Source organism: Micromys minutus (genome assembly GCF_963924665.1).
Source record: "Micromys minutus genome assembly, chromosome: 6".
In the NCBI taxonomy this organism is placed as follows: domain Eukaryota; kingdom Metazoa; phylum Chordata; class Mammalia; order Rodentia; family Muridae; genus Micromys; species Micromys minutus.
The window spans coordinates 27,440,730-27,466,143 of NC_137975.1; the positions used below are offsets into that span (position 1 = coordinate 27,440,730).

General features: G+C 43.3%; 1 protein-coding gene across 1 annotated transcript; it reads left to right on the forward strand.

Moving 5' to 3' along the window:
- Nucleotides 1–2,055: 2,055 nt before the first annotated feature.
- On the forward strand, nucleotides 2,056–25,187 carry DDX59 (DEAD-box helicase 59). Its single transcript, XM_080918469.1, has 8 exons — nucleotides 2,056–2,166; nucleotides 3,359–4,173; nucleotides 6,055–6,222; nucleotides 9,213–9,302; nucleotides 17,267–17,518; nucleotides 18,880–19,032; nucleotides 19,649–19,777; nucleotides 24,840–25,187. Exons 2-8 carry the CDS (start codon nucleotides 3,370–3,372, stop codon nucleotides 25,101–25,103), a joined length of 1,860 nt encoding a protein of 619 aa, XP_080774595.1. The 5' UTR covers nucleotides 2,056–2,166; nucleotides 3,359–3,369; the 3' UTR covers nucleotides 25,104–25,187.
- Nucleotides 25,188–25,414: the final 227 nt, after the last annotated feature.

Consider the following 25,414-nt stretch of genomic DNA (forward strand, 5'->3'; position numbering starts at 1 on the left):
TCATGTTGTATAGAGGGTTTGTGGATTTAGAGTTGAATACATAAACTTGTATGAAAAACTATCGGGCTGTAGAGTTGCATTTATGTGGGGTTTGGGGGTAGAGAAACATCCCAGGACAGAGGCAGAGAACAGGCGGTAGAAAACCACCAGGGAAGGGAGTTGCATGGACAAGTTGGGCTGGTGGCAGCTCTTCCCATGAGGCCACAATCCCCTTCAGCTCCTTCATCCCCTCCCCCTCCCCCACTGCGCTCACTGGTGTCCCCATGCTCAGTCTGAAGGTTAGCTGCAAGCATTCACAGCTACATGACTCTGGCAGAGCCCCTGAGGAGGCACCCCTATCTGGTTCCTGCCAGCAAGCACCTCCCAGCATAAGCAATAGTGCTTGGGCCTGGTGGCTGCATATGAGGTGGATCCGCAGGGGAGACAGCCCCTGAAAGATCCTCTCTTCAATCCCTGCTCTTCCACTTGATCCTGTACCTCCTCCTGTGAGTGTTTTGTTCTCTGTTCTAAGAAAGACTGAGGCTTCCACATTTTGGCCCTCCTTCTTTTTGAGCTTCATAAGGTCTGTGGATTATTTCTTGGGTATTCAGAGCTTTCTGGGACTAGTATTCAATTATCAGTGGCTGCATATCATGTGTGTTCTTTTGTGTCTGTGTTACCTCACTCAGGATGATATTCTCTAGTTCCATCCATTTGCCTAGGAATTTTGAAAAGTCATTGTTTCTAATAGCTGAGTAGTACTCCATTGTATAAATGTACCACACTTTCTGTATCCATTCCTCTGTTGAAGGAGATCTGGGTTCTTTCCAGCATCTGGCTATTATAAATAAGGCTGCTATGAACATGGTTGGAACATGTGTCCTTATTATATGTTGGAGCATCTTTGGAGTATATGAGGCCCTTTCTTAAAAGACCAAAGTAAGAAAAAAAATGATAAAGTTATGAAGAAACATTAAGTCCCAAAATGAGTATTTATTTATATTAGGAAAAGGCAAATTACATGTCAGCAAACTCAGTTAAGAGTTATTGCAAGTTTGTAACCCTCAAACTCAGAAAAATGCACATTTAGCATACTTCCTGTAGAAAAAGGATGTAAAGTGATTCCATATTCACATGTGTTATGAAACTAAATACATTCTTGACAGGAACAATATCCCATTTATCTGGTCACTAAGGTTAATTTTTATAATACATTTCAGCGAGTCATAAAAAAAGTTAATAAAAGCAAATGCTGGAATACATATACATATATAAAAAATATACAGTATGTATTTTTATAACGCTCAAAGGTGAACATTGTCAGCCAAAATGTATCTACCAAAAATGGCAAGCTGAAACACACACCAACACATGCACACACATCAGAACTAAGCAAGTAGAATCCCATAGATACAGAAATAAATGCTTTAGCATTAACTAATTACTAATGCCAACATGAAGTCAGAGTTTTGCTTTATTAGTATTTTCACACTTAACGTAGCTGGTAAATTAAATTTTGTATGCATCAAATATTAGATCAAAATGTATCTTTAAAAAAAAAACAAAAACAAAAAAGACTTGACACCCAAAACATCGCCTCTATTTCCCTGCTTCTCCTGTCCTACTTCCTCCCCATCCCAACAGAAGTGCAAGTCCAGGGACCTGTCAGGCTGCTCCAGAAGTTCGCAAAGCGAAGGCCACCCATTGGGACTAGGAAGACATCAAGGTTTTTTGTTTGTTTGTTTGTTTAGGTTTTGGTTTGCATAGCGCCAGGCAGAGTGCGGCAGCAATGAATATTTGGCATATCAACTGCGCCATATCAAGTTGCTTGGATTCTGGAGTTATTCTCGGCAGCTGAAAGGAGAAGGTTTTCTGGCCCACTCAAACTTCCCACTTTCTAAGCGTGGCGGCCCCCGCCCTTCCTGGCAATTCTTTCTCACCAGCCTACTCCCTGCTAGAGTCTTCCAAAAGGATTCCCACATCCGCCCGCTACGCTGTGCGCCGCCTGCCTCACGCGTCATCGCGGGGGCGTGGCCAGACGGAGACCCGCCTCCCGCCGCGCGCAGGCGCGGGGCCCTCAAACCCTGGCTGGGTTCGCAGGGCTTCCCGGCTCCTCGGCCGGAAGCGCGGCCCAGCGCTTGGAAGGGAGCGGCCCGAGCGGGAACGGACGCGGCCCGGTCCGCGCGGGTGAGCGTGCGCCGCCCTGGCAGCTCGGGCCTCCGGCTCCCGCTCCCATGCTCCGTAACCTGCGCGCTCGACGGCGGCTGCGGGCTACCTCGCGCCGCTCACCGGCGTCCTCGTGACGTGCGCGCGCCTGGAGCGCGGCCCGCGGGCGGATGGGGAGGGCGGGAATGCGCGGGATGCGGGCGTTGCCCTGAGCAGGAGTGGGTTGTGGGCTCTCGGCTTCCCGGGGCGCCCCACCCCTTCCCGCTCCTCAGAGGCTCCAGGCGGTTTGGGTGCCATATTTCTTGTTTTCTTAATGGAAAATGGGAGCTAGTGATTTCTTAAGTTTTGGGGGGTTTTTCTTATCTTTGAGAAAATTAAGTATATTTCATAGTCCCAAAATGTTAAGCATTCTTTCCCCAGTCACTAATTTGTTTGTTCTCCAGAGCAAGAATACTTGGTTTCTAACACTTAGGAATTGTTATTTGAATAAACAAACTTAGTTCCTAGGTGGCTGGATTCTTCATCTGCTTGTGTGTGTGTGTGTGTGTGTGTGTGTGTGTGTGTGTGTGTCTGTATCGGTCTGTGTATCAGTGTTTTTCTTTGCAATGTAGAACTCAGGCCCTCACATGTTAGCAAAGCACTCTACCATTGAAATACATTCCCAATCATACACATATGTCCATATACATGTATATATATACATATATATGTGTATGTGTTATATATAAATTTATATGTATGAATATAGGGTTGCAGTGACGTGCTTTCACAGATTGTGAAAGTTATCAAAAAAGTAACAGAATGAGCACTCTTATGTATATAAGTATAGCATTTTTCCCTGTTTGAGCTGATGTTTTGATTTTTTAAAGATTCTTAATTGTGAAGTACCTTCTGTGGAAATGCAATTGAAGGGCATGCAGTAGGATTTTTATAATATCTGCTCCATAAAAGTACAAGTGATCGTTCGACAAAGACAGGTGGCATGGGCAAGGTTGTAGGGACCTACAGGTAGTGTGTCATACGCCCCTGTCTGAGGAAAGAGGCCATCCCTTCCCCAGGAGGAAACTGGAAGAAAAGTTTGTCTTAAGTAGGGACATGATGGTCTTCACTATTGCTCTGAGTAAAATTCTTTCACACAACTTTGTATGGGGCTAACGTGCGAGCTTAACTGAGGGTAAGCTATATCTATCTCATGGTGCAATTTCCTCAACAGAATGTTGAAGGATGTTCGTTCCGAGATCTTTGAAAATCAAGAGGAATTCTAACGATGAACTCAAAAGCTTCGAAGCTAAAAAGAGTAAGCCGGAAACAGAAGGCCTTCGGCTGGAGGGGGACAGAGATGCTCCGGTCCGTGCGTCAGTTACTAAGGACGCTGTCACGGCCGACGGGCCCGGCAGTGTATCAAGCGCGTCCAGTCCATCTGGCCATTTGGCTGAGGTTTCTTCCGTAGGTCCTGATGAGGGTGTGAAGGACAGCCACCGTACTGAAGAGCCTGTAAAGTCGTTTTCCAAAACCCAGAGGTGGCCAGAGCCCGGGGAGCCCGTCTGTGTTGTCTGCGGTCGTTACGGAGAGTACATCTGTGACAAGACCGACGAAGACGTGTGCAGCTTGGAGTGCAAGGCAAAGCATCTGCTGCACGTTAAGGAAGAGGAAGGGCTGTTAAAACCCAGCAGCCCACAGAGAGCTGCTTCCGAGCCAGGGTCCTCAGTGGATGCCTTTTATGTCTACAAAGAGCACCCCTTTATTGTGACCCTCAGGGAGGACCAGATTGAAACCCTTAAACAGCAGCTAGGGATCTCAGTTCAAGGACAAGAAGTTGCCAGGCCCATTATTGACTTCGAGCACTGTGGCTTCCCTGAGACCTTAAATCAGAACTTGAAGAAATCAGGCTACGAAGTGCCAACTCCCATCCAGATGCAGATGATTCCTGTGGGCCTTCTGGGAAGAGACATTCTGGCCAGTGCAGACACTGGCTCGGGAAAAACAGCTGCTTTTCTCCTGCCTGTCACCATCCGAGCTTTATGTGAGGTAACTTACCGATTTGACATGTATTCCTCTCAGAAACAGACACTATTTACCAAGTTTCATTGTATGTAACTGATAAATTTGCAAATTTAAAATAAATGTAAAAGCTTAGCATTTGTAAACTAAGTCACTAAAGTGCTGATGATTTTGCTTTGCTTCATATGGGAAAACATAATTTCAAAGAATATTCTTTTTATTGTTGAACCAAAGATCTCTTTCTGGAAGGAAGGTCTAAAATTAATTTCCTTACAAGACATTTTATTTTTAGCAGCTCTTCTATAAAAGAACAAAGTTTTGATCTGCAGGAAAAACCCTGTGTACCAGATGGATGAGCTGCAGTTTATGTCAGCTAAGCCTCTTGGGGTTTGGAGGAACGGGCATTGCATATTAAAGTTATAATACAGTTACAGCATATTAAAGTATATTCTTTTTTTTTTAAAGTATTGATATAGTTAGTTATATGGGCGCTCTATTTGCATGTCTGCCTGCATGTCAGAAGAGGGCATCAGATCCCATTACAGATGGTTTTGAGCCACCATGTGGTTGCTGGGGATTGAACTCAGGACCTTTGGAAGAGCAGTCAATGCTCTTAACTGTCTTTCCAGCCCCTAAAGTATATTCTTAAGTATAACCTGTGGTTCATCTTTAAATAGTCCTGCTGGACCTGATAGCATAGGCCTATAACCCAGACCTCCAGAAGTTGAGGCAGGAGGACTGGGTTGTAGACAGCCTAAGCTATACATAGTAAGACCCCATCTTGAGCAAAACAAAATGAGAAATGGTGTATAAAGCGTTTTCACACACAATTTCACAAATACTGAATTTTTATTTTCTCCTACTACATGCCAAGAGTCATCATCTGAAATGGTTTGGAACCAGAAGGATTTAAGATTTGGGAGGTTTTTTTTTTCTAATTTTAAAATATTTGCATAGACTTCACTGGCTGAAATCCAAAATATAAAGTGCTCCAGACTCTGAATCTCTAAAATATCTATATGTAATATAGATATTTCATATGTATATAAAATATATATAAATATATATTTATAATTTCATTTAAGCTCACAGGTGTTTCCCTGCATATATGTCAGTGTACCACATATGTGCCTTGTGTCTTTGGAGGCCAGAACAGGATACCAGATGTCTCATAGCTGGAGAGTTGTAGGAGGTGGTGAGCTGCCATGTGGGTGCTGGGAATGAAACCTGGGTCCTCTGCAAGAGAAGCCGGTGATCTTCCCTGCAGCCCCCAGCATCTGAAACTTTTGAATGTCATGTTGGTGCTTAGAAGTCTTGGTTTTTAAGGGTGTTCTGGTTTCAGACTTCTTGATTGAGGCTCTCCAACCTGCCCTGGTGAACCTGTGGGCTGTGCGGTAAGAAGAGTGGGGAGTGCAAGGAGAGAGGAGGAGGAAAAGGAACAGTGGAGGAAATGGTGGGGGAAAAGTACTCTGAGGCAGAGCTCAAACGCAGGATGGTTAAACAGTGCTAAGGGAGAAGGTCAGATGTGCACGCCTCTCACACATCCACACAGGAACTTCAGTCCTTTGGCCAAAAAAAAAAGATGGAGATATGTGAGAGCCGAGAGGGAAGAATTCAAGTACCGAAGTGCCAGGCGTGGGTCTTCACAGTGACCAGGGGTTTCTGCCTTGCAGGAGGATTGCTAGAGATTTGAGTACACCTCTCCCGCCTTGCTTACTATGTATGCCCTCCTCGCTTTTGGTCTTTAGCTGTACATTGGGTAAGAAATGAGTTTACATTATGATCATTTTTGCATGGAGTGAGCAAAAGGCTCCTCTCAGAGGCTGAAGGTGTCGCTGTAAAGGGCATAGTATGTGTCAGCAGAAATGAACCGTTGGGTTTTCTAAGTTGTTCTTCTCCTCTCTTCAGGATAAAACCCCATCTGCACTCATTCTCACACCGACAAGAGAATTAGCCATTCAGATAGAGAGGCAGGCCAAGGAATTGATGAGTGGTCTGCCTCGCATGAAGACGGTACTTCTCGTGGGGGGCTTACCTTTACCCCCACAGCTCTATCGCTTACGGCAGCATGTTAAGGTAAGCTCCTGCTTGGGAGAAGACCTTTGATGGTTTTGTAAGCAATAGAGGAACCAGTGTGTTTGTGTGTGTATGTGTGCATGCATATTCTTGAAGGTGAAATTTTAGTTTTTAGCTTTTTGCCCAAGTCTTATACCCCCCCAAGATAATTTATAACCAGGTCTAGTCTGCAATCCCAGAACTAGAGGTTGAAGCAGGAGTATTGCTGAGAGTTTATCATCAGCCTGAGCTACAGAGTAAGCTCTAGACCAGTATGTGCTATAGAGTGAGAGTTTGTCTCAGCAAATAATAATTGCCCAACTAGAACCTTCCTTTAACCGGCTTTGCTGCCCCTTCTCTGTACTGTGTACTGTGTTTTCTGATACATAAAAGCCATGTGACCTAATTGTAGCCTTGTTACTTGCTAACAGTATCATCAGTACTTTGCTTGGTGAGTCCCAGTTTTCTTGAGTTAGAATGGTGGTACATAAGAAGATAGCCTTGTGGCAATTTTTGGTATTTAAAACTCGTTATGTTTAATATTTACACACCAAGAAAACTTTGACTATTTCCAAATTACATTCTGTTTTACATGTACTTTATGCTCATTGTAAATAGTAAGATTTCAATGCATCCTATTAAACCTTTAAAAAAATCAAGTACTGACAAAAATATATTCATATAGTTTCATGCCAAAATGCTTTAAAAAATCTGTACATGTATCTCTGTTTTCTTTTTTAAATAAAGTTATAAGAAAAAAAAAAAGAGTAGTGGTACATGCTTATCACTTCAGCTTAAGAGAAGGTTGGCACAGGGGCCAAGTAGGGAAGGTAAACAGTAGCCCAGGTTTCTGAGATGGCAGGGAGGTTAAGAAGTTCCAAGGGAGGAGCTGGGATGCCAGGGAGCACCGTGTTAAGACAAGACAACAGGTACGAGGACACTAAGTATTAAATCCTCTGTCAGTACCTGCCTTACTTATAATAGGTCTCATTAGATGTGTTTGGCAGGTTTAAAACATGTAAAATACACTTGTAAAATATTGCCAGTTGGTAATTAGTAGGGAGTTGGATCATTGATTTTCATTGTAGACCTCCACTATATAAAATAAAGGAAAAGTAATATTTTACTCGTGAAAAAATATAAGTTCAGCAGTATATATTTATAAAGTAAACCATTAAAACATTTTATGAGCATTGAATTGGGTCAGTAGAACTCATATAAGTCTCATACTGCACAGCACTGGAACATTATGTATGATGCATAAAGATATGTGGGTGCAGTTTTAACCACCTTTAAACAGCTGGCCTTGGAGTTCATTCTTCCTTTTTGGGTTTTTCAAGACAAGTTCATGTATGTTTGCCGGCCTCCAACTTCAGATCGTCTACCTCAGGCCTCTGGGTGCTGAGCCGGCTCCATCTAGCTGGCACCATTCTTAGAAAAAAAATAGTTAACACATTGATGATAATCTCCAGATTTCAGTATTCAGATACTTAGGTGACTGGATACAGTATTATACATTTTTAAAAATTTGGAACAAAAGAAGCCGGTAAGTATAAGAAACTTGTGTTTCTGACTTGATGCACCATCTGTCCTGTATACTTAAGAATGTGAATCCTACAACCAAGGACATTATTCTGCCTGTCCATAATACAATTCTAGACTCAGGAAGTTAACACTGACATATTAGTGTAGATCAGAAATCATCTCCCACCTCCTCATACACACTCTCTCTTATACCTGACCCCCTAGCACAAGAATCCAGTTGAAGCTGGATGTAGTGGCAACGCCTCTAATTCTAGCATTAGGACTTCTGAGGCATGAAGATTGAAAGCTAACACCATCCTGGGCTGGAGTGTAAAAGCCTATGTTAAAAAGTAGACATCGGAAAGATAAATAGGTACAGCAGGATCATTTATTGTCTGTGGATGTGTGTGTGATTGTTAGTGCTGTCTGCTTTAGGACCATAGGTCATCTGACAGATGGGCTTTTAGGCATGCCCCCAGGGGGATTATCTTGATAATATTAATTAATATGGAAGACCCATCTTAACTGGCATGTGGTTCTCTTTCTCTGCTTTCTGATTGTGAGTGTGGTGTGAGCAGCTGCTCCAAGTCCGTGATTGTGGTTGTTGTTGTTGTAACACTATTCGGAGGCCTGGAGATAGGTTGGGAAGGTCTACACTGTCTGCTGTCCTCCACAGAGCAGATAGAACCTAGGTCTCCTCATCGCTAAGAGCCTGCTCCAAATTCTCACCACTTGACTTCCCTGCCAGTATTGGACAGTACCCTTGAATTGAGACCCAGAACAGGTCCTTTCTCCTTTAAGCTGTTTTGCTGGGATATTTTATTACCACAACGGGGGGAAAAAAAGTAAAATGGCACATCTCTATCTTCTTTGGTCTGGGTGTACTTTCTGTTGTTGTTTTTGCTTTTTTAAAAGGTTTATTTATTTTATATTTATGTGACTGCACCGTCACTGTCTTCAGACACACCAGAAGAGGGCATCAGATCCCGTTACAGATGGTTGTGAGCCACCATGTGATTGCTGGGAATTGAACTTCTGGAAGAGCAGTCAGTTCTCTTAACCACTGAGCCATCTCTCCAGCCCTGCTTGTTTTTGAACCACTCACCTTCCTCCCATTGATCCTGTAGACTCATCTTTATGTACTAGGCAGGCTCCTCCTTTATTATATACTGTATGTATCACAAGGACACTTATTTTATTTGCTTCTTCCAATAGACTACAGGTTGTCTGAGAGCAGAAACAGTGTGCGACTTATCCACTGTGGTACTTCACATAGCATATAAAATACACTAGGTACTCAGTAAAAATAGAATGAAAGCACAGGTATGATGGTGCACACCGGATGCCGAAGGTAGAGGCAGGAGGATGGCAAGTTCAAGGCCAGCCTGGAGTATGTAGTGAGACCCTTTCTCAAGAGAAAAAAGGAAAAAAACCAACAAAGATTAAATAAATAAATGAATGAATATCATCTTTGCTCTTTTATTCAGGTTATCATAGCAACTCCTGGACGACTTCTGGATATAATTAAGCAGAGCTCCGTATCGCTCAGTGGCATAAAAATTGTCGTCATAGACGAAGTAAGTCGCAGTGTTTAAAGAACATCAGTCAGGAGTGGGCGATGGCTGTGCAAGTGTGATCTGAGCTCAGACCAAGTCTGGGCATGGAGGTGCATGTCTGAAACTGCGGTGCTCGGAGTGCAGTGGGACCCTGCAGCTCACTGGCCACCCAGTCCAGCTGGTCTGTGAGCTCTGGGTGCAGTTAGAGACCATAGGTGGGTGGCTGGGTGGGTAAGGGCATTTGCCATTCAAGCCTGACCATGAAGTTCAGATCTGGAACCTTGTAAAAGCCAGATGCACTAGCAGCAATAACAAACAGTGAGAGAGGCGGAAGGTGAGGACCCAGCCCCGAGGCTGTCCTCTGACCTCCACACATGCGTCCACACCGCCATGCCCACGCATAGCAAAATCAGTGTGTAAACCGAAGTGGAAAGTCACGGAGAAAGATGGTCACTGTCGACCTCTGGCCATCACGTGCATGTGGATGCACTTGTGTGTGCACTTGTAAGCACATGCACACTACACATACACAGTAAAAAATTACAGCCATTTGGTGTTGCATAATTTATTTAAAAGTGTATTGTAGCTATGTAATATCACTGTTTATTCAGAACATTTTCTCTGTATGACAAAAGATCCAGGGACTTGTGAAAGTGTACTCTTCTGGGTCTTAAGTGACATCTATGTACACCACAGCTAAGCTAAGGCATGAGTCATCAGTTAAACCGCAGCTATCTTTTCTGAGAGAAGAACACCCAAATTCAGTGGGTACTATAATCTCCAAGACAAGGTTGTGGGCTTTTATTGTATGCTGTTTGGTTTTGCAGTTCTGGGGATTGGCCCCTAGACCTTCTGTATAATAAGCAAGCACCCACTAAGCTACCTGTCCAGTCTACAATGCTGTATGCTTCCCGACATCTAAAATAATCAATAACAACAACAATAATTTACGGGAACTGTAGAAGTGGTCACAGTGGTGATTTCAATGGTATTTGAGTGATGGGTCTTTTTTCTCTATGGGCATTGGTATAGTGGTTGGGAAATTTTTGTTGTTAATATATCAGAGAGGCATTTTATAGCTCTGAAGTATAAAATAAAGTAAGAACATTGTTTATTATATATGTACACACACACACACACACACACACACACACACACACGTTTATTTATTTACTTGCTGTGTATATGTGCCCTGGATGTGATGGCTTATGCCCAGTTCTCATGCTTGCCTGCATGATGTTATGTGGTATAGTCCATGAGATGATGATTATGATGATAAAGGTCTGTGTGTGCGTATGTGTGTGTATTTACTTGCTGTGTATACATGCTCATGTACTTGCCATGTGTAAGTGCCAAAGTTAGACTACTTGTAGATGCTGGTTCTGTCCTCCATATGTAGGTTTCAGGGGTCAAACTCAGGTTTTCAAGATTGACAGCAAGCACCTTTACCACTGAGCCATCTTGTCGGCCCAACGTTTTAAAATAGATTACTATTACTACTACTGTTGTGTATGTGCATGTATATACGTGTGTGAATATGTACACAGGAACATGTATGCCATGACACCTGTGTGAAAGTCAGAGGACAACTTTTAGAAGTTGGTTCCTTCCTTCCATTGTGAGGTCCAAGGATTGAAGTCAGGTCACCAGGTTTTGCTGCAAATGCCTGTACCCTGTATCTTGCCGCCACCACCGCCGCCGCCACCACCACCACCATCACACAGACTCTACCACATAGCATCATGCAGACAAGCATGAGAACCTGGCATATGCCATCCTTGCATCCAGGACATATTTTTCTTTGTGTTCTCAACTAGCAGTGACAGCAGAGGTTTGGTGGTAAAGGTGTGATTTTGGGCTCTGACCAGTGATCACCTAGTGTGCCCTGTCCTAGTAAACATCAGGGGAACACCCTCAGGTATGTAGAGATAATGTAGTTCAAACCCTCAAGGCCAGAGTTTGAACACTTTTTTAAGTTAAATTAAATTTTTTTTATATTATTCACTTTACATCCCACTCTCTGCCCCGCCTCTTGGTCTCCCCCTCCCACAAACCTTCTCCCATCCCTCCTTCCCTCTCTGAGTGGGTGAGTCCCCCTGGGTATGACCCCACTTAGCACTCACTCTGTTAGGCTAAGCATTTCCCCTCCCGCTGAGGCCAGACAAGGCAGTCCAGCTAGAAGAATGTGTCCCACAGACAGGCAACAGCTTTTGGGACAGCCCCTGCTCCAGTTGTTCAGGACCCACAAGAAGGTCAAGCTTCACATCTGCTACATATGTGTAGGAAGCCGAGGTTCAGCCTGTGTATGTTCTTTGGTTGGTGGTTCAGACTCTGAGAGCCCCATGGGTCCAGGTTAGTTGACTCTGATGGTGTTCCTGTGGGGTTCTTATTTCCTCCTGGGTCTGCAACCCTTCCTCGTATTCTTCCCTAAGAGTCCCCAAGCTCCATCCACTGTTTGGCTGTGGGTGTCTGCACCTGTCTGAGCCAGCAGCTGAGAGAACTTGGGCATGTTGTTTAATCTTACACAGTGGGAGCGATTGAGCAGTGTTGGGCAATGCCTTGTAGACCAAGATGGTCCAAAAAAAATGAAAAATAACATGACTGAGTCCTTTGAAAGATCTGCTACGTCAGTGTCTCCTTGGACGGACGTTGGTAAAGTTCAGGGTGGACTCCCTCTCCTACCTCCTCACAGCTTCCTTTTCTTCCTTCCTTCCTTCCTTCCTTCCTTCCTTCCTTCCTTCCTTTCTTTCCAGCAGGTAGGGTTCTAGGGCCTGTCAGCCATCATGGAACATTATAATGCAGAAGTATCCATTGGTGTATGGAGTGTCTGAATCGCCTGCCCACCCCAGAATGCGTGCCTCAGAATTTAAAGGACGTGGTTTCTTTGTAGCTCAGAAGGGAAATGAGCTGGCAGACAGCCTTATCGGTTGTTTGTGCAGAAGTTGGCACAGGAATGCTGTCTATGTGCAGATTAACCAACTCCAGGTGTTTCAGATGGCATTCCACAAGTATTTCACTGTGATTCAAACCTACATAATACTGCAATTTTGAGAAAAAAGACATACACTTGAAATAAAGGCCAGAACATTGTACTGTCCACTGAGATACAGAAATATTCAAATAGGACTGGCAAGGTGGCTCTGCAGGGGAAGGTACTTCCTGCCAAGCCAGGTGACCAGAGTTCAGTCTCCAGAACCTACATGGTAGAAGAAGAGAACAAACTCCAGTGAGTTGTTCTGTAACCTGCAGACATCACACACACACACACACACACACACACACACAGACACAGACACACACACACACACATGCCCCACAAATAAATAAACAACATTTTTACTTTAAAAAAAGTACTTAGATAAACAGTGTAGTCCAATAATAGGCTAATTTTTTTAAAGATTTATTTATTTATTTTATGTATATTCAGACACTAGAAGAGGGCATCAGATCTCATTACAGATGGTTGTGAGCCACCATGTGGTTGCTGGGAATTGAACTCAGGACCTGTGGAAGAGCAGTCGGTGCCAACCACTGAGCCATCTCTCCAGCCCCTAATTTTTTTTTTTAAACAGCAGGTGGGGGGCTGGAGAAATGGCTCTGTGGTTACTCTCCCAGGGGATCCAGGTTCAATTCCCAGCACCTACTGTTGCTCACAACAGTCTGTGACCCCAGTTCCAAGGGATCTGATGATCTCTTCTGGCTTTGGGGACCAGTATGATTTTTTGAAACTAATCAGTCAACCGCAGCAGTATGAAAATAGCCAGAGTCATTTGCTGTTCCTCTACCATACCTTACAGCAGTGCCAAAGGCAGGAGGTTCATAAAGTCAAGACCAATCTAGGCTACGCTGATAGCAAGACTGGGCCTCAAGAAAACTAAGACAATAAAACCCAGATATGGGGGCCAAGGAGAGAGCTCAGTCAGTGAAGACACCCTAGTCAGCCTGATCCCCTAGAACCTCTGTAAATGAAAGCTGAACGTGGTAGGACACACTCAGTGTAATCCTAGAACTGGGGAGTGGAGGTGCAGAACTTGGGCTCACAGGCCAGCCAGTGTATCCTGCTTGACAAGCTTCAGGCTACTGGGTGATCCCGTCTCAAAAACCAGGGTGAAGGGCACCTGAGTTGGTCCTGCGGCCATCACACAGGCATACATGTCTATACGTATACAGGTCTGTCAACATGAACACCACACACACACAAACACACACATAAACACAGGTACACATGCCTATAAACCCAGCACTCACCCAGAGAAGCAGAGACTGAAGGATCTCAAGGTCAGGAGCAGCAGGAGTTAAATAAAGATACTCTGATTGAAAACACCAAGGATCAAGGGAAGGAGAGACTTGTAGAGGACCCAGATTCGATTCCCAGTACCCACATAGGAGTTGTTAGCTGTCTATAACTGAGTCTAGAGGATCTGACACCTAGTTTTTGTGCACAAGCAGGTACCCACATTCATACCTGCAGACAAACACAATACACATAGACTAAAGAGAAATCTTTTTTAAAAAGGACTGTGAGTATGATTGGATTGTAAAGTACTTGCCTAGCATTTGCATGATGTTGGGTTCTATCTGTTGCATCATTTAAAAAGTGTATTAGAAGAAGAGAAAGGTGACTGGTTTCCACAAAACATTGGAATTTGCCTTGAGAGCCATAATTTGTCAACTAGAAGGGAAAGTGCTATAACATAAGATACCGTATTTTGTATATGATATGCTAATTGTTCAGGACAATTAATGTCAGAGTAGAATTAAGAGAGTGTTTTGATGCTATCAAAAATATTAATGGGATTTTAGCTGCTCCTCAGAAGATGGGGAAAAATTTAGAAGACAAATGAAATATTTCACTGAGGAGATCAGCAGTCGGAAAGCCCAAATGACTTGTGGAGGAGAAGGAAGGAGACCCAAGAGCTTGAGGAATTCTTCCTGAGCAGCAACCGGAAGTGGAGTTGGGTAGCTAGGGTGGAGTCAAATTATAGAGGCCCTGAAGGGAGCCAGAAGCTTCTGGATTTGATGTGGGAGACAACGAGGCTTTCTAAATTGAGTTGGGGCGTAGCATGGTAAAAGTGGTGGTTTGGGGAGGCTGTTCCCCTGCTCAGTTTATGAGAAATTAAAGAGCAAAGACCCAGAGGCCAGGCAGCCAGCAAACCAGCTAGAGAGTGAAGGGGTCAAGGGCAGGGTGGAGACCCGGGAACTGAAGGGTTAAACCTGAGAGTCACTGTAAAGTTACCATTTATGAGCCTACTGATGTCAGCATATGGGGAGAGAAGGCAGCTGGAGAGGTGACTGCATAAACTATAGCTGTGCCTTCAGTTTTGGAAGGGCACTGAGTAAGTGTGTGGTCCTGGTAATGCTGTTGAGTTGGCCTTCCTGTGGACAGTAGACGAACGGGAACTCCCCCCCACCCCCCGTGCACAGGAGTGCACTGAGTCTGTGATATCTGGTCCTCCATGAGAAGGCTGGAGGGAAGTGGGCAGAGAGGAAGGAGCTGAGGGCCTGACAAGTGAAGCTGGCAGCTGAGTCAGCAGGGTGACAGGAACTGAGAGTGAGACTCCGAGGAGGGGTGGGTCAGGAGGAGGGCCAGGCCTCAGCTTTTCCCTTGCAAATGGAGCCTCTGTTCCACAGCAACACCTGTGTCTCTTCTCAGGCCCTCCCTGTGGACTAGGATACTCCCACCATCCCATCCTGATCTTTCCTCTCTGCTTCAGGTGAGGGACTTTGGCACTGTCCCTCCACTTGCGGATACGGATTTCTCCCTTGTGCTCTGTTGGACAGGCTTCAGACTGTGTGTTCTCTGTACCGTGAAGCTGGCTGCATCACGGTAACCAAGTACAGGTCTGCCCAAGTGATAAAATCCTCCTGAGGAGCAGATAGTATGTACTGGCCCGTAACCACAGCACCTAGCAGGCTGGTGCTGGAGGGTGGCTTCAAAGCCAGTCTGAGGGCCCTGGAGAGATGGCTAGTAGTTAAGAGCACTTGCTGGTTTCTTTTTGTTTTTTGTTTTAACTATATGAATACACTGTAGTTGTCTTCAGACACACCAGAAGAGCCATCCCATCCACATTACAGATGGCTGTGAGCCACCATGTGGTTGCTGGGAATTGAACTCAGTGCTCTTAACCTACTGAGCCATCTCTCCAGCCCACATTTGCTATTCTGACAGAGTTCCTGGGTTTGGTTCTCAGCATTCACCTGGTGGCTCACAATCATTCCCAATTCCAGTTCTAAGGGATCCAACGCCCTTTTCTTACATCCACAGGGACCAGGCAAGTACACGGAGCACAGAGTGCATACAGGCAGAAGATTCATACACATAAAATAAATTCAAAGCCAGCCTGAGCTGCCTGGGAAATCATATCTCCAAAGAAAAGGAAACAGCAAACAAGGCAACAAAACTATAAGAACTGCCTGGTGCACCCAGCAAATGTTATCTAGTCTGGCTTTCTCACTCGGACAGTCTGATTGGGCAGCCCAGGGATCTTGAAAAACTCGCTCCAGGTGATTCCTAGATTTTGAGCGGTATGGGGGGACACTGATGCGTTGTTTGTTACATAATTAGCCTCATTTAATGCCTAGAGTTAAAGTTGCCCACGAGTTCATAAGGAATCAGGATTCCTTTCACTGGAGCGTTTGGCATGCCAGCGATTGTTGGTTTATCGGATGTGGTGGAAAGGGATGCTTATGAGCTTTGCCATGGAGCTGTGGCGAGTGTACTATCCATGCAGAATGGCAGGGACAAACCCTGGGTTTCCTTACATTGGTAACCAGAGGCTGTCTGGGAAGGTGATGTTTATGCTGAGATCTGGATAAAAATACTTCTGGTGACAGACTGTGACAGAGGACAACCAACACACACTAGTGGTAAAGTCTCAGGGTGAATTTTGAAGAAATACCAATATTTGAACCACAGTCAACATTTAAACTATAACTATCCCCAACATTAATTTTTTTAATTTAAAATAATGTTGTTATATAGTACATATCCATGACTATAAGAAAATAGAACTCTTGACAAACCAAAAGTGAACCCTAACAGCCATGGTGGCCCATACCAATAAACCTAGCACTTGAAAGCTAAGACAGGAGGGACTGGAGAGATAGCTCAGCAGTTAAGAGCACTGACTGCTCTTCCAGAGGTCCTGAGTTCAATTCCCAGCAACCACATAGTAGCTTACAACCATCCGTAATGGGTTCTGATGCCCTCTTCTGGTGTGTCTGAAAATAGTGACATGTACTCAAACATACATAAAATAAATAAAATCGGGGTGGGGGGGAGGCTAAGGCAGGAAGATCATGAGTTCAAGCCCAGTTCAGCCTGCATATCAAGATCTTGTCTCCAAAATAAGGCCAACAGATATAGCTCAATAACGGGACACTAGTGTGTGCAGAGACCTGGATTAAATTCTCAGCACTGAAAAGCAAACATGTAATAAGCACCCGGGTCCCATTCACAGGACAACTCTCTAGGCTGCTCCGTGGCAGCAAATTTAATGTTTCAGTCCGGCCTTGAACTCAGTCCTCCTGCTTCATCTCCTGAGTGCTAGACTCACAGTGTAAACTGTCCCCCCCACCATGATTAATTATTCCTTGACTATATTGCTTACACTGTTTTGTAGTATAAATAGTATTGTGTCATACAATGTTTGTTTATTTTCTCTGAGCAATCATTTATTACCCAGTAAACAACTTTCTGGTCATTTTTTATAATGACACAGTACTATATGTTGCCATAATTATAAAGTGCTTTATTGATAAGCATGTGAGATATCTATTTTTACAGCTATTAATAATAATAATAATCCATATCATTAAGTTATATAGTTGATAATTTTACATAACATTTCCCTGTTGACCTTTTGACATTATCATCTGTTTTTCTGTGTTTTTAATTTTTCCTGTTCTTACTCACCCAGTCCTATCATGGGTGGTTTTGGGTTTTAGGGTTGAGTAAGCCTGACTGTAGGCTGCCTTCATTTCAGGCTGACACCATGTTGAAGATGGGCTTTCAGCAGCAAGTGCTCGATGTTTTGGAACACACTCCTAGTGACTGTCAGACCATCTTGGTTTCTGCCACAATTCCAGATAGCATAGAACAGCTCGCAGACCAGCTTCTGCATAATCCTGTGAGGATTATCACTGGGGACAAGAACCTGCCCTGCTCCAGCGTGCGCCAGATCATCCTCTGGGTAGAAGACCCAGCCAAAAAGAAGAAGTTATTTGAAATCCTGAATGTGAGTGTTCAGGCTGTTGGCCATGTTTTGTCACGTGTGTTTGTGTTCCCACAGCTGCAGGGAGAGCGACACTTAAGGGCAGCCTGGGGCAAGTCTGGTGCAGGTATTTGTGTAAATCCCTTTACCTACATCAGAATCCTGTAAGGACCAAATTAAATTTTGCTTCTGATGTTTGGAAGAGGCTTTTGCTATGTACTCCAGGCTTGCCTGACACAGTGTAGCTCATAACACTCCTGCCTCCCTCTCCTCAGTGTTGGGGTTAAAGGTATTGCTACCATGGCCAGCTCAAAGTTTCATTTCTGAAAATATGCTGTAGAGGTGTCTAGGTGTTAGGGGAGATACACTGTTTTCCTTTGAGGTCTCTTAAGCTGGCCTGGAACCCATAACCCTCCTTCAGTTCATGGCATGCTAGGCATGCAGTGTGTGTATCATCCCTCCTCGCTCAGAATCTGTTTTCTTTTCCTTATTATGCAAATATATGTAAATTTGAGGTTTGTTCCTCATGAGCTGGGCACAGGGGCTCATGCCTGTAGTCCCAGTATTTGGGAGGCGGAGGCAGAAGAATATTTGGAACTAGTTAGGACTACAAACTGAGCTCCAGTGAGCCTGGTCTACAGAATATGATCCCCTCTCTCTCACACACAATCACACATGCACTTACACACACTCATGCATGCACTCACACACACTCATGCATACACTCACACACACTCATGCATGCACTCACACACTCATAAATCCTCAATATTTTAACTTTCAAAAATTACATACCTTTTTATCAAAGTGGTTCTTGCCTGTTCTGCCCTTGAGACTCTTTGAACTAATTTAAGCAAATTTGTTGGTGTGCCCAATATATGCCGGCAGTTACTTACAAATACAGCATTGAGTTAAAGACAGCCTGTGCTGACTAGGGATCAGGGGTAGGAATTATGTAATGGGGGTCTGGAGAGGGCTCAGCGCTTAAGATTGTTCTTCCAAAGGTCCTGAGTTCAATTCCAGTGACCACATGGTGGCTCACAACCATCTGTAATGGGATCTGATGCCCTCTTCTGGTGTGTCTGAAGACAGCTACAGTGTACTTATATACATAAAATAAATAAATCTAAAAAAAAAAAAGAATTATGTAATGGGCCTCAAAAATTTTAAATATATTTGTAATATTAATGATGAAAAAATGAGACAAGAAGGCTGTACATCCTTAAATGAGAACATTAGTTTTAGAAGAATATATTTTTATTTTGATTTCCTTTTAGCAGTATTTGTAAACTGTTCAGTAGTTTGCTCATACTGATGGTTACAGGGTCATTTGCCATCTAATGTCTGCTCTATGAGTAATTTACTCTTTTATTTCATTTTCCCAGGACCAGAAGCTCTTTAAGCCTCCGGTGTTAGTGTTTGTGGACTGCAAACTGGGCGCAGATCTGCTGAGTGAGGCAGTCCAGAAGATCACAGGTCTGAACAGCACAGCCATCCACTCAGAGAAGTCTCAAGTGGAAAGGAGGGACATACTGAAGGTGGCTGCTTGGTGTTCCGTGTCCTCTGCCTTCCTATTCTATTTTATGGCGACTTCAGAGATGGCCTGGTACCAGCTGGTTATGTGTAAAACAGACCTTTTCAGTGACAGGGAACCCAAGGCAAACAGTGACCATAAACCTCATTATTCCTCCTGCTCCTGTATGTGGGAGCAATGAACCTGCTCTCTAGAGGGTGTGTGCTAAATGGATAGCTAGTCCCAGTCGGCCCTTTCTGAAATCAGGTCAGTTTGGTCCAGGGAAGAGCAGAAGCTCTCTGTAAGAGGAGATTTGCTTGAGTTAATTAGTAGAATAAATTCCATGGCGGTTAGAGAGAACTTAGCTACATTCATCTTTTAAGAGTAAGACTTGTTTATTGAAAGACTTACAGCAAAATACTGAGGTCAAGAAGAGGAAGAGGAGGAAGGGAAGCCAGAATTACACAATGCCATATAAAATAAGTTCTATTTATTGTGTTTTAGACAGGTTTCATTATGTATCCCTAGCTGACCTAGAACTCTATCTAGACAGGCAGGCCTCTGTCTCCCGAGTGCTGGGGTTCTCCATGTGCACCACCTCTCCGGCCTGAGTCATGAACTTTTTTTTCTTTATTGGCAAGGGATTGCTGGAAGGAGACTATGAAGTTGTGGTGAGCACGGGGGTCCTGGGCCGAGGCCTAGATTTGGTTAACGTCAAGCTGGTTGTGAATTTTGATATGCCTTCAAGTATGGACGAGTATGTTCACCAGGTAAGGGGTGTCTATCCTGCCAAGTCATTGTTGAATCTGATTAAATACGCCATTTTCCGGGTGAGAAAACATTTTTAAAAAGCAGAACATAAAACTTTATATATTTTTAGTAATAAATATATATATACACACACACACACACACACATATACATACACACGCACACGCACACACACACACATCTATAAGGTTAGGGCTGAAGAGTTACCTTAACAATTAAGAACACTGTATTTCCAGAACCTACATGGTGGATCACAGCATCTATAACTCTAGTCCCAGGGTCTCTGACCCCTTCTTTTAACCTCCTCAGGTATGCACGTAGTGTACATACATACATGCAGGCAGAACATTCACACGCATACAATAATTTTTAAAAACTTAAAAAAATTAATATATATGCTTAGATATACAATTTTGGTTCTAAAAACCATATAACTAAAGTATGTTAAACAATGGAAGTGAGCAACCTAAAATGTTGAAGTTTTTTGTTTTTTAACGTCAGGGGGCAGAAGAGATGGCTCAGTGGTTAAAAGTATTTGTTGCTTTGCAGGAGAGTTGGTTCAGTTCCCTGCACCCACAGAGCTGCTTAAAAGCACCTCAGCTTCAGTTTCAGGGGACCATGTACCGTCCTCTGGCTCTGCTGGTACTAGGCGTGCACGGTACACAGATAGCAGCAAAATACTCATACACAGAAATTAGAAATAAATCAAATATTCAAAAACCAGTTCAGGCACTAAAGTATTAGTTGATTTTTGCTTCCATGTCTTTTTTTTTTTCCTTCAGAGAGCCCAGAGATAGTTCTTATATTTAGAAAAGAAAGCTGTTTTAAAAGGTGGCTTTGAGTTGCTGTTTGTGGCCAGAGTAAAGGTGATACTTTTTAAATGCTTGTTGTCTTAGAAATCGTGTCTTCTCTTCACATCCTTACTTGTCCTAGTCTTTCACCTTTTAAAGTTTCATTTGTTTCCTTTGCTGCCAAGAGTGACAATGCCCTTCTTTCTGGCAGAAACAGAGCCTTGCTTGGTGCGCCGTTATCTCCCAGCCTGCTCCCTGGCTTCCTTCTGCGGCATCGCTTACACGCCTCAAGTGCAGCCTTTCTCTGATGCGCTGGGGCTCACCTCCCAGTGCCACAGTGACTTACATTTCCAGTGCCTGCACTGTGTGGCTGCATCGAGTTTTACTTAGACTTGGTCGGGAATTAAATCTCCTGCAGGAGATGATTGTAGGAACAAATGAAATGCTTTCTTTCAAGCATTTCATAATTCGGGGTAGACATTTTTCTGAAACGTTACACCACTGAGATGCTTCTTTGCCTCTTAGAATGTGCTGATTATAGTCATTTGACCTTCCTTCCCAGGCTCACTCTGCAGCCTTCATCACTACAACATGGTGATGACCTCTGGGCTCAGTGAATATGGAAGGTCTCTTGACTGTTCGGATGACTCTAGAGCTAGCTGCTTTTCTTCTTCTGTGCCTAAGTCTTACATTGTTTCAGTTCTTGAACTACATGTGCACAGGATATGTTCTACCTTTGAGTTTGGGCAGATAAATAATAGTTAAGAAATTATAAATACACATGCACATAGGTGCATATTTGTATATCAGTACATGTAAATGAGACCACATCGTACCTACTGTTGTGTGCCTTGCTTTATTAAATATATCTCAGGTGTGTTTTCTCATCAGCATTCGTAATAGGTACCACTTAGTAACTGTTCATAGTAGAGAACACTTACTTTGTGGCCAGGCTCCTGAGTGTTTTCACTAAGCTACCTGGCTTGTCCTGTTTAAACTGCTACAAGATGTTGTGTTGTATGAATGTACTATGAATTAACAGATCCTTTCTTGATTGTTACGTCTCTAATGTCTTATTCTTAAAGAATGCGGCAGTAACTTTCACATACTTATCTTTTTCTGAGTGTTACCATACAGTGAGTTCCTCTGGCCATGAGCCTGTGGTTCAAATCATCAAAAGGACTGTTTGAACCCTCAAGTTTGTGGATAGCCTGAGCTACATAGCAAGACACTATGTTTAAAAAATCAAATGGAAGTGCTAAGTCAAAGACAAGTGTAGAAGAAATCCCCGTGTGTCTGGGTTTTATTTTCAATGGTAGAAAGCTCCTGGGAAAAGAAATTTGCTATTAGATAGCATCAACTTCAGCTACCTTAGCATTCAGAAAATATTGGAGGTTGTTTTGTTTTATACTGGGTATCTGTAGGGAGCCGTATTGGATTTGGGACAAAGAGCCGCACCCTAAGATGGCGCCGGTGTCCGCCCTCTCTAACTAGTAAACACCCCAAGAGCGCATGTGCCTATATCACGCCACATTACTGACCAATCATATTACGACACCTCAGAAGCCAACGGATGATGAGGATAAAAGGAGAGAACCTCCCAGGTCCGGGGGTTCCCCCCCCCCATCCAAAAAAGCATCAAGAAAGGTATCCTGAATAAACTGCTGAGAGAAGAACCTGGCCGTGTTGCGTCTTTCCTTGCAGGACGATGTTGGGCGTGACAGGTATTAAACCCAAGGCTGTATGCAGACACTGAATGACTAAGCCATATCCTTGGCCTCCTTTTTAAATGTTGAGATTGTGTCTTTCCAAGTTGAACAGGCTAACCTCAAACTTGTGGTGCTCTTGCCTCAGTGCCCCAAGTCCTCAGGATTACAGGTGCGCATGCCCACTGCCTGCTGCAGCTCTGTATTCCAAATTATCAATAGCTACAGCTCACAATAGTACACCTCATTCTCTTGTTGCTGCTGTTGTTTTGGGCGATTGTATCTGTTTTCTCATGATGGGGTTTCCCTGTGTACCCCTGGCTGTCCTGGAACTCAGTCTGTAGACCAGGCTGGCCTCAAACTCAGAGATCTGCCTGCTTCTGCCTCTTGAATGCTGGGATAAAAGGTGTGTGCCATTGCCACTTGGCTGTAACTCACACATTTAAAGTGAATTCAAACAATTAAATGTTTTAATATGTTCATACAGTTGTACAAACATAACTGCAGTCAGTTTTAGGAAATTTTTACCTCCCTAAAAAAGATGACCCACATTATCAGCAGTCATTCCCCGTTCCAGATCATACACAAACCCCCTCATCGCATAACCATGCAACTGCTTGGTCTCTGTTTCTTCTCCTTCCTGTAACTGCTCACACTCTGCTTTCTACCTCTGTAGGTTCGGCTCTTGTGGTCATTTTGAATAAAAGAAATCATGCCATGTGTGGCCTTCTATAACTTTCTTCTCTTACGTAGCATGTTTTTAATATTTACTCATTTGGTAGTATGCATAGTTATACATTGTTTAATTTTATATTGCCCAAAATATTTAATTATGGCATACCACCTCTGTGCACTTACTAACTATGCATTTCACTTTTTGGCTACTGTTCATATCAGCGGCCTTACTGTGAATACTCATATACAGATTCTTCTGACCACAGAATTTTATTCCTATTGACTAGTACCTAGGATCAGAACTGTTCATTTCCACAGGAAGTCTGTTTAGCATTTCCAGGACCTGCTAGACTGTTCTCCAAAGTAGCTTTTACATGTTCTTCAGCAATATTCGAGTAACAGCTCCTCTCCATCTGCCGACTGTCGTCATTCTCTGACTAACTGATTTTGAAGTCGAGGTTTCATTAGTTTGTGTATTCCGTGCTGACCTTAATCAGTGCAGCTGAAGATGGCCTTGAACTTCTGGTTCTTTGGCTGGAATTACAGGCACACACTCCTACACTTGGTTTATGCCCTGCTGGGCTTCCTCCCTGCCAGGCAAGCACTCAGTCTAAGGCATCTCCTTGGTTATGGCCTCCCTTCATAAGAGCAAGTGGCATGTCACTGTGGCTTCGGTTAGCCTTTCCTCAGTGGTGAAGGGAGCCTCAGGAACCCTCCCATGTACTTCCCGACTGCGTGTGTCCTCTTTGGTAAGGTTTTTGTCCAGTTTTTAAATTAGATTATCTTTATTATTAAATCTTAAATATTTTATGCATATTCTTGAAGAATGTATTTTTACCAAATACATGATTTGTGAATAGTTTCTGTTATTTTTTGAGGTGCAGCTATTTTTATATTAATTATTTTATTGGAACAATCCAGTGATGTAATTAAGCAAATCAGATAGAGTTAAAAGCTGGAGCAAACCACAGCATTTGCTTCCTCGAATGCCAGTACAGTCCCATTCACTCAAGGACCTCAGCCTGTGTAACTTGTTTACAGCCTTAACACTCCCTACATATTCGTAGGGACCATCACTCCACTATTTTCTTCCTTCTTTTACGTTTTTATGACAGGATCTCTCTGTGTAGCCCTGGATGTCCTGGAACTCCCTATTTGGACCAGGCTGGCCTCAAACTCAGAGATCCACCTGCCTCTGCCTCCCAAGTGTTGGAATTAAAAATTTGCCAACACACTTGGCTCGCTTAAATGTTTCTAAGTTTAGACCTTAGATTTTACAGTTCAGCTGATGAGCAGAAATTAGCCATGGCTCTGTTTCCCTTCTTCTGAAAACTTTCTCAGAATATTTTCATTTTGAATTTAGAATTAAGTAGAGTTTGTGCCTACTATGGTTTTCCATATTTGAAAAATTTATGTTCATTTAATTCTGTCAAACTGAGAACTCTGTAAAATGTTTTAAATCCAACATTTCAAGGCACAAAGGCTAGAACAAACAATGCTCTTGTGCTTTTTCATTAAAAATAAGGTAGCAATTAAAAAAATATTCAATTAAAAAAATAAGATAGCAAGAAATGCATATGTTGGCATCCGCCTTCTAAATTGAATTCACTATATACCACATACTAATATATCTAACACACAGTCCAGAGAACACCATTAGGATTGCACACACATACGCACACATACACATGCACACACACACATACATACATACCTCACACATATGTGTGCACCTGCACACACATACATGCTGACAAAAGAGAATAGAAACCTTATGTGAATAAATGTTAAGCTGTATAAATATTTCTAATGACAGTTTTTATTTCTCTTGAAATGAATGAGATTTGAAAATGTCTTTTTTCGTTTTTGTTTATTTCGTTTTTTTCCAGGTTGGCAGAGTTGGGAGACTCGGTCAAAATGGAACCGCCATTACGTTCATCAATAACAACTCTAAAAGACTCTTCTGGGATGTTGCGAAAAGAGTAAAGCCCACAGGATCCATTCTCCCGCCACAGCTCTTAAATTCCCCTTACCTTCATGAGCAGAAAAGAAAGGAACAGCAGAAGGACAGACAGACACAGAACAGCCTGGTCACGGGGGCCAACCTCATGGACATTATTAGGAAACACGAAAGGAGCAATTCACAGAAATGACATTATCTACTGCTCCCTGTGGGTTTATTGTGTATTATCATCAGAATTCTAGTAACTATTGCATGACCGAGTCAATAAACTTGTACAAGGAACAGAAGAATCTTTAAGATCTTTTTAAACTTAATAAAATTTGTACAGCCATGTTGTATGTGTATGTATTTCCGGTCACGATCCTTGTATTTTAAAAACAAAATCAGAAGGCAAATGGCTAACAGAGGTAGTTTGTCTCCTCTGGCTGTCATTCTTCACTGTTTAGAGCAGGCCTCTGCCGCAGCAGGTCTCGCCCATCCCAGCAGCGCATCCACACCAGT

Bases quoted from the DNA above. Each gene is read 5' to 3' on its own strand.
- DDX59 (XM_080918469.1), top strand. From the start codon at position 3,370: ATGTTCGTTCCGAGATCTTTGAAAATCAAGAGGAATTCTAACGATGAA. The intron at 6,223-9,212 runs GTAAGCTCCTGC...TCTTTTATTCAG, and splicing joins GCTTACGGCAGCATGTTAAG to GTTATCATAGCAACTCCTGG. The intron at 19,033-19,648 runs GTGGCTGCTTGG...TTTATTGGCAAG, and splicing joins AAAGGAGGGACATACTGAAG to GGATTGCTGGAAGGAGACTA.